Below are 10,000 nucleotides of genomic sequence, written 5' to 3' on the forward strand. Positions count from 1 at the left end.
CAAGTACAAGCTTCCCCTTCCGCCTTCTCTACAACAAACAAGGAAGAAAACGACGTAAATATGACAAGAAAACAAGAATTCCACCATCGAAGTACTAGGAGAAAACTTTGATAGCGGTATTTGAGTGTTTGGTAAGCCTGGCCATCTATAATATTAATAAAAAAATAAATAAATTCTTCCCTACAACAAACAAGGAATAAAAATTAAATGTGACGAAAAAAAATAAGAAGAAGAATTCAAGATCGAAGAAAAGGAAATAGCGAGAATGTGAACCTTTACGAATACACAAACCACCAGGCAACACTGTCTACCCCCATTAACACTAAACACACAGAAAACGATAAAAAAAAATAAAAAATAAAATAAAAAGTAAATAAATAAAAAAATAGAAAGTGAGCATTTCCACCCACAGAAATACACGGAAGAATACAAAACACCACCAAAACTACCAATCAAAACACACAAAGCACACACAACAACAACAAACATTAAAAAAAAGCATATATACCTCAGAAACACAGGAAAAAAAACACACAAACAAACACTCCAACTACCAATCAACACACAAAACACAAACAACAACAAAGAAAAAAAAAACAGGAAGTATAGCGATAAAATAAAACATCACCAAACACAAATTTCCCAACACTAAAGTAAAGAAACAGGACAACAACAGACAGAGAGATTTGGAGCGTTAGCTAATCATTCCTCTGACAACCACGCGCCGTTCGTTAACAAGTCTTCCTTCTCTCTCTCCCAGCGTTGGCGGAAGGTTCTTTATGAGCGAGGCGGCGGTTAAGAAAAGGAGGACTTGAAGGGACGGTATGTGGGTCAGCGGGGAAGACTGTGTGTGTGTGTGTGTGTGTGTGTGTGTGTGTGTGTGTGTGTGTGTGTGTGTGTGTGTGTGTGTGTGTGTGTGTGAGGTTCCTTAGAAATGTGAGAGGTGAAGGAAAGTTAGTGGGTGAGAGTGGAGAGAGAGAGAGAGAGGGAGAGAGAGAGAGAGAGAGAGAGAGAGAGAGAGAGAGAGAGAGAGAGAGAGAGAGAGAGAGAGAGAGAGAGAGAGAGAGAGAGAGAGAGAGAGAGAGAGAGAGAGAGAGAGAGAGAGAGAGAGAGAGAGAGAGAGAGAGAGAGAGAGAGAGAGAGAGAGAGAGAGAGAGAGAGAGAGAGAGAGAGAGAGAGAGAGAGAGAGAGAGAGAGAGAGAGAGAGAGAGAGAGAGAGAGAGAGAGAGAGAGAGAGAGAGAGAGAGAGAGAGAGAGAGAGAGAGAGAGAGAGAGAGAGAGAGAGAGAGAGAGAGAGAGAGAGAGAGAGAGAGAGAGAGAGAGAGAGAGAGAGAGAGAGAGAGAGAGAATTGGTTCGGGTCACGTATGTGAAATCTATATATCGGTTTATTTACTATTCATAAATTAACGAATTCATTAAGTATTTATGTATGCACAATCTCTTTTATTTTAATTCTATTTTGCCTATCCACTGAATTCTCTGCTGGTCCTCTATATTTATTTTTTACGTTTATATTTGTGTGCTTACTTACTCATTCTCCACACGTTTAGCTCGTTAAACAACAACAATAATGCTCCATAAATCCTGACAAGACCATAAACACAACACGTACGCCCAGTCACTATCACAATTACACAACTGCCACAGCTCTGCAAACCATTTCGTTCTCTTTACCTCGTTATTTACTTGATAACTTTTTCACCAGTGTTTGGCGCATCTTACCTTAATTAGCCTCTCTGACACATATTTTCCTCTTCTACAGTCACCTCCAAGCATTGTACTGGCTAAAAATTGTAAGATATGTTTTTTTTTTATCCCCTTTCTTCTTGTAGATCCGCCCTACGCTAAAGCTAATTTTATTCAAGCCTTCTTCCTACCAGTGTCCATGGGTGCTTTGTGTTTCAAGTCAACAACAAGGCGACGAACACCTCCTCACAACACTGTCTTATCTCTCATCGTCAGGTAACTCGTGGCCACAGTATCAGGTGTTGCGAGTCTTCATTTAACCTCGTCTCAACTTACCTCATTACGTGCGTCAGTGAGCTATCTCCGTGCTTGTGTGCGGAGCGGGTGGAGTGTTTTAGTAGCGTGTGGTGAAACTTTTAGCCTTGGAAAGTACACGTTTGTTTTGCTTTAGTTATGGAGGTGAATGCAGTGATTAGGGATCAGGTGAGGTGTTGGAGTGTTGATCTCAACTGCTACGACTCAACTTTTGAAAGTCACTAAGAATATTTCCGGCACTGAGTTACAATGCATAAATTTTCTCTTATTCATCGTATAGCAGCATTTATTATTGTCTCTTGCTTTTTACTCTTGTTATTGTTATTCTCTCTCTCTCTCTCTCTCTCTCTCTCTCTCTCTCTCTCTCTCTCTCTCTCTCTCTCTCTCTCTCTCTCTCTCTCTCTCTCTCTCTCTCTCTCTCTCTCTCTCTCTCTCTCTCTCTCTCTCTCTCCCTCTCTCTGTATGTGTGTGTGTGTGTGTGTGTGTGTGTGTGTGTGTGTGTGTGTGTGTGTGTGTGTGTGTGTGTGTGTGTGTGTCTTTCATTAGTCTACGCAATAATTCCACGCCATTGCCAACAAGATATCTCAAATAGTCATCAACGGACATAAATAAAACACTGCGTCGTCTTATTGCAATACTGAAGTGCATGCAGGTACGTGTGTGATTCCAGAATTCATTTTAAACCTCCACTTGTGTTCCCAATTGCATAAATATACGGAGAAAGCTTGGGCACATTTTCATTAAGTCTCCGGTTATTGTTTGCCGTGTTTAATTAAATATACGGAATAAGGTTGCCATATTTAACTAACACTACCCCTAACTAAACGTAACCTATTCTAACCTAACCTAACCTAACCTAACTTAACCTAACCTAACTTAACCTAAACTAACCTAACCTAACTTAACTTAACCTAATCAAACCTAACCAAACCTAAGAAAATGTAACCTAACCTAACCTAACCTAACCTATTCTAACCTAACCTAACCTAACCCAACCCCATGCGACCAGGGAAAAGTTTATAACATTTCGTATACAATTATCATTTTAATCACAACGCACTACAAAAAAAAAAAAAAACACTACCAGTCCTTCCTTTCGTTCATTCCTTCATTCATTCCACTCACCGAACATTCAAATTCCAACACACACACACACACACACACACACACACACACACACACACACACACACACACGCACACATTCCCATTTCATCTTCGTATAAAGTAGCTGCAATATCTCCACGTCTTTCATCCTTCCCTTCACTCCTTCAGTCTCCCACGGCCTCTGCACTGCTCCCACATCCCTCCATCTACATCACCTAACTCTCTTTGACCCGGGCTCTGAGATTAAACCTTATTACTTTATCTTGGCAGAAATTGATCTAAAAAATTGGTTCTCCTCTTTCCTTAGAGAGAGAGAGAGAGAGAGAGAGAGAGAGAGAGAGAGAGAGAGAGAGAGAGAGAGAGAGAGAGAGAGAGAGAGATTTTTTACTTTTGGCTTGGTAAATGTAAATGAAAATCAGATTAATCAAGTGTTTAAACATTACATTATTAACTTTCTTTCTTGCCATAGCCATTAGTAGAAGAATAAATAAATCAACGAATAAATAACTGAATAAATAAACAAACACATAAACAAATAAATAAATAAATAGATCAGTTGACAAATAAATAACTATCATCTTTTCTTCACACACACACACACACACACACACACACACACACACACACACACACACACACACACACACACACACACACACACACACACACACTGCCAATTCAAGTTAACTACCCAATTCATATAATTTCCCAATAGAATTCAAAGGAGTCTCATTCTGGCACTCTTTTTTTGAAGTCCTTTGACGGCACAGGGTTGTCAAGTACGCCCAATGCCTCCTGTCCTATTTCCTCCTGGTCGTCCTGGTTAGTGGGAGCGTGTGTGGGGTTAACGGTAGTGGGTTGTCCTAGTTAGTGGGTAGTTAGGTGGGGTTTGGACAGTGGTATATTTGTGGTGGTGGTGGTAGTAGTGGTAGTAGTAGTAGTAGTAGTAGTAGTAGTAGTAGTAGTAGTAGTAGTAGTAGTAGTAGTTGTTGTTGTTGTTGTTGTTGTTGTTGTTGTTGTTGTTGTTGTTGTTGTTGTTGTTGTTGTTGTTGTTGTTGTTGTTGTTGTTGTTGATGTTGTTGTTGTTCTTGATGTTGTTGATGTTGTTAATGATGATAATTTAATAGTAGTAGTGGTGGTGGTGGCGGTAAAAACAACAACAACAACAACAACAATAGCGCAATAGTATGAGTAACAACAGTAACAGCAATAACAGCGACGGTCACAACAGCAGCAGCAGAGGTAGTAACGATAGCAACAGCAGTCATAGTAACAGTAACGGACGAGGTAGGAGTGTTAGTAGCAATGGCAAAGAAACTCCACTCTGCTCCCGTTCTTCCAAAACCTTTCCTTAACAATCTCATTTTTCGCTGCCCAAATTAGCATAAGCCTCTTCCTCCTATTCCTTCTCCTCCTTCTCTTCCTCGTTCCCCTCTTCTTTCCCCTCTCTGCATCCCTCGCTTCCTCCTTCCGGTACAGCCGCGCCAATCTTTCCCTCCCTCTCTCCCTCCTCCTCCTCCTCCTCCTCCGCCTCAGGGTCTGGAGCGCCGCCTCACTCTTCGCCCGAGGTTGTTATTACGTAACTGGATTGGAATTGAGCTCCTGCCTGGTATTTGATTAGCACCAGCAGCGGTAGTGGTAGGAGGACTAGTAGTAGTAGTAGTAGTAGTAGTAAGTAGTAGTAGTAGTAGTAGTAGTAACAGCAGCATCATAATCATCACCATCACCATCATCACCATCACCATCACTATCACCATCATCATCATCACCATCGTAACTATCCAGCAAACATCAACAAACAGCAAACAAACACGTTCCCTCATCACATTCCTTCCATTTCCCTTCAAGACGAAATTAACACAATTCAGAGTTACACACACGCTCCCCAGAGTCACAAAGTTCGTCACACCCACACGTGGCCTGAGCCTTTTCTTATTCCCCAAACTGGCCAGATTCACACCCCAGGTCGGCTCGGCGCGGCGGCAACCTGGCAAAATAAAGGCGACGTGATCACATAGACGTCCACATTCTGAAATTCAGTGCAGCATCTCCACTACTTTCAAAAGGCTCTATTTGAAGTGGACACAGGTTTTTCAAGAGTGTTTTTACGGTTCTATTGACAGATTTACATTTATGTATTTTGATGGAGAAAACACAGAATTTCTCAAGCTTTAAACACCAGGAAACATTCACTAATCTATCTTTTAGTATTAATTCCTTCACGCAGTTCCCTTTACGCTCAACTGCGCCAGCTAAGCACACAGCACAATCACACCTAATCACACGTCATTACCAACACGGCACTGATTACTAGCAACTTAAACATTGGTGAGAAGAAGAAATTTACAAGAGAGAGAAATAAAAAAAACCTTTCCTTTACGCTCACTTCTGAACACACGTCATTATCAATTACCACCAACTTGAACGCCAATAAGAAGTCAAGAAAACTACAAGACAAAACAGTAACAAGTGAAAGGAGAACAATAAAAACAAGAATAAGAGGGACGAACAAAGCCCAATTTCCTCTTATTCCCGTCATCCAGCGGTCACCCTAGACTTGGAACCTAAACACCGAACCGACAAGGAATTCAATCGTCTATTACGAGACACAATCAGATCTACATCCTCTTGCCCTCACACTCTCTCACCTCCCCTCTACTCCCCTTCCCTCCCCTTCCCTTCCCTTCCCTTCCCTTCCTTTCCCTCCATCTCTCATCTTCTCTTTCCTTACTTCCTTAATTCACCTCTCCTTCCTTCTCACCTCCATTCATCCATGTTCTCTTTCTTGACTTTATTAATTCATCCCTCCCTTCCTTCCTTCCTTCCTTTCATCCTTCCTTATTTATTTATTTTTTTCAAGTTCCTCGCTTTGTCCTCTTGTTTCTTTCTCCCTTCTTTTCTTTTTGACTTTCTATTCCTCCCTCAATTCCTTCTTTCTTGGCTTCCCTCTTCTTCATCCCGTCACTCCCTCCCTTTCTCCTTCTCTCTTCACTATTCATTTCCTCCTCTTCTTCCGCCTTTCCAGCCTTCCTTCCTTCCTTCCTTCCAGTCTTTCTTCTTATTTTTCTCTCTCTTCACGCTTCTCCTTATACGTTACCTCTTCCTTTCCTTCCTTTCCTCCCTTCACTTCTCGTTTCCATTGTTCGTCTATTCCTTCCTTCCTTTTCCTTCTCCTCTTCCCGATCGTTGCTTTCCTGCCCCTCTCTCGTCACTTTCTTCCTCTTTCTTTCCTTCCTCTCTTCCATCCTCCGTCTATTCCTTCCTTCCTGCCTCCTCCTCCTCCTCCTCCTCCTCCTCCTCCTCCTCCTCCTCCTCGTTCTATAAGGGGTCAAGTATCAATCATCTTCCCCATTCCATGCCACGCAAGTCTCCATGTCACAAAATTTCAATCTCCTGGTTCATAGGTGATGGGAGGTGTGTTCCTCTTCTTCTTCCTCTTCCACCTCCTCCTCCTCCTCCTCCTCTTCCTCCTCTTGCTTTGAGTTACGAAGCTTTTCAATCATCATATCCAAGTCGTTTTTTTTCTCTCTCTCTCTCTCTCTCTCTCTCTCTTTTTTTTTTCTTTTCTTTTGTGATTTTTCGTTAGTTTCAGTTTTTTTTCTTCCTTTTCTTTGTATTTTTTTTTGTTTGTTTTTATTATTGATTTATTGTATGTTTTATTTATTTATTTCTTATTTTTTTATTTATCATTCACGTACTCCTCCTCTTCCTTCTCTTCTAATTTTTATTCTTCTGTTTCTTGTTGTTCTTCTTCTTCTTTCCCACCCTCCTTGTCCTCCTCCTCCTCCTCCTCCTCCTCCTCCTCCTCCTCCTCCTCCTCCTCCTCTGCCACCTCCTTCTCCTCTTCCTTCTTTTTTTACGTATCTGATCAATCACACTTTTCTTGCTTCGTCTGATTAGTTTTTATTCTTTTTCTTTTCCTTCCTTTCCTTCTTCTCTTCTCTTGTGGATCAATCAGTTTTTTTCTTTCTTCTTTTAAACAATCTTTCTTTCTCTTTCTTCAATGATTCTTCGTTTCTTTCTTGCCTTCAGTTCTTCTTGCCTCTCTTCTTCTCTTCCTTATCCTTTGCTTTTATATTCATTCTCCTCCTTCTTCTCCTCCTCCTCCTCCTCCTCCTCCTCCTCCTTTTCTCCATCCATCACCTTCATCCTTCTTACTGTATTTCTCTTTTCCTCTTTATCCTCATCTTCCTCCTTCCTTCTACTCTTCCTACACCTTAACCTCTTCCTCTTCCTACACCACCACCACCACCACCACCACTCACCACTATTATCATCATCATTATCAACATTTGTTCCAGAAATCGCCTCTCTCCTCTCCCTCCTTTCTTTCCTCCCTCCCTTTCTCCCTCCCTCCTTGCTTTCCTTCCTTCCCTATCACCCTCCCTCCTCCCGAACTCCAATCAGGACGCGCCAATCAGTCAGGAAGCCCCGAATTGGCCAGTTATCCTAAATTACACGCCTATCCATCATATCCTGAGAGAGAGAGAGAGAGAGAGAGAGAGAGAGAGAGAGAGAGAGAGAGAGAGAGAGAGAGAGAGAGAGAAAGAGAGAGAGAGTCGTAATCTTTCATATTATCACATTTATCTTCTACCAGTGTAAAAAAATGCTTCTTTCCTTTTTTTATCCTCCTCCTCCACCTCCTCCTGCCTTGTCATCACACAGCTGGCGAGGATGGTGGTGGTCGTAGTGGTGGTGGTGGTGGTGGGCGGAGGGTGATACAACGTCGCCTGGAGTCCTGACAAGTCACTGCCTCCCCAACAGGTCTCCCAAAACCTATATCTTTATAAAACCCATTACCGTCTCATTCCTCTTGCTTCTTCCTGCCTTACTCATTCTTTCCTTTCCCTCTTTCCTTCCGTTTTCCTTTCTTTTTTTCTTCTTCTTCTGTGTGTGTGTGTGTGTGTGTGTGTGTGTGTGTGTGTGTGTGTGTGTGTGTGTTTCATAACCTTTCTCGTAAATCTAATAATACATCTGACAAAGAAAACGTGAATATGAGCGAAGAAATGTAATAAAAAACGGGCGTCACCATGCGAGAGAGAGAGAGAGAGAGAGAGAGAGAGAGAGAGAGAGAGAGAGAGAGAGAGAGAGAGAAATCCCCACACCCATAATAGAAAAAATGAAAAGTATAAATTTCCTTTTTTTCATCCTACAAACTATAAAATATGCATATACATTTTTTCCCCTTTTTTTACAGTTCATTATTATATTTTTTTCTTATTTTCTTTTTTCTTTCCTATTTATCTATTCTTTTATATGGTTTACCTTGTCCTTATCACCTAGTTTCTTCTGTTTACTCTCTCTCTCTCTCTCTCTCTCTCTCTCTCTCTCTCTCTCTCTCTCTCTCTCTCTCTCTCTCTCTCTCTCTCTCTCTCTCTCTCTCTCTCTCTCTATACGTCTCCATTTTCTATAGCACTTTTTATTACCAAAGTTTCCCCTATAAACAGTTCAGAAGAAAACGTAAAAGTGAAATGAGATCCAATACAAGTTATACAGTCTTGTTATGCGTGTTTTTATTGCCTAGGTGTGTGTGTGTGTGTTTGTGTGTATGTGTGTGTGTGTGTGTGTGTGTGTGTGTGTGTGTGTGTGTGTGTTATGAAACGTGACACATCTGCCTGACTAGAAAAAGGGAGGGAGGAAGAGAGGGAGGGGAGAGGACAGAAGGGGAGGGGAGGGGAGGGGAGGGGAGGGGAGGGGAGGGGAGGGGAGGGGAGGGGAGAGAGAGAGAGAGAGAGAGAGAGAGAGAGAGAGAGAGAGAGAGAGAGAGAGAGAGAGAGAGAGAGAGAGAGAGAGAGAGAGAGAGAGAGAGAGAGAGAGAGAGAGAGAGAGAGAGAGAGAGAGAGAGAGAGAGAGAGAGAGAGAGAGAGAGAGAGAGAGAGAGAGAGAGAGAAGAAGAAGAAGAAGAAAGAAAGAAAAAGAAAGAGAAAATAAGAAATAAATTAAGGAAGAAAAGTATGTAAATTAAAATGTATATGTATATATATATATATATATATATATATATATATATATATATATATATATATATATATATATATATATATATATATATATATATATATATATATATATATATGTATATATATATATATATATATGTATATATATATGTATATATATATATATATATATATATATATATATATATATATATATATATATATATATATATATATATATATATATATATTAAAGCACAAATACAATAAAGAAAAGAGAAGCAGAGAGAGAGAGAATGACGGCGTAAAAAAATAACGAACCGTGAAGAAGAAAAAAGAGAAAATTACAAAAAAAACGAAAATCTGTCTTATTTCCTCTCTGGAATGAAAAATATTTATGAGCATGTTTTTTTTTTTGTTTTTTTTGGCCTTATATATCACGACTACTATCTCTCTTCTCTTCCTCCTCCTCCTTCCCCCGTCTCCTTCTCCTCCATCTCCTCCTCCTCCTCCTTATTACTATATTTTGGCCAAGCAATAAACATATTGTTTCTCTACATCACCTTGTTTTTTAACTTGTAGAAGATGCTTCCATGATAACGAGAGAGAGAGAGAGAGAGAGAGAGAGAGAGAGAGAGAGAGAGAGAGAGAGAGAGAGAGAGAGAGAGAGAGAGCTAGTTACAGTGCCAAAGAAAGGAACACGTCACTTCCACACACACACACACACACACACACACACACACACACACACACACACACACACACACACACAAGCCGTCACCCTAAGAGGAGAGGCAACATTCATTAACATTTCTAAAGTAATTAAACACACGTCCTTCCCCCTCACGCTCCCTCTCACGCTCCCTGTCCTCCTCCCCTCGGCTGCCAAATGAACCAAACACGCTATGAGGAGCAGCCTGCCTTGCCCCCCCTCCTCCTCTCTCTTTTGTTGT

The 10,000-nt window shown here is 41.0% G+C and overlaps 1 protein-coding gene across 2 annotated transcripts in view; it reads right to left on the bottom strand.

Annotated features, from left to right (window-relative positions):
- Window positions 1–10,000, bottom strand: part of LOC135115254 (uncharacterized) — a 32,920-nt gene that overhangs the window by 16,396 nt on the left and 6,524 nt on the right. The window contains exon 5 of one of the 2 annotated variants that reach the window (XM_064031802.1): window positions 4,656–5,095. The exons of the other annotated variant lie outside the window; for it this stretch is intronic. Coding sequence (XP_063887872.1) covers window positions 5,063–5,095 — 33 coding nt within the window. The 3' untranslated portion in view covers window positions 4,656–5,062. Of the gene's footprint in view, window positions 1–4,655; window positions 5,096–10,000 lie in introns of those variants that run through there. 2 annotated transcript variants of the gene reach the window in all.

Source organism: Scylla paramamosain, chromosome 29 (assembly GCF_035594125.1).
Source record: "Scylla paramamosain isolate STU-SP2022 chromosome 29, ASM3559412v1, whole genome shotgun sequence".
Taxonomy (NCBI): Eukaryota; Metazoa; Arthropoda; class Malacostraca; order Decapoda; family Portunidae; genus Scylla; species Scylla paramamosain.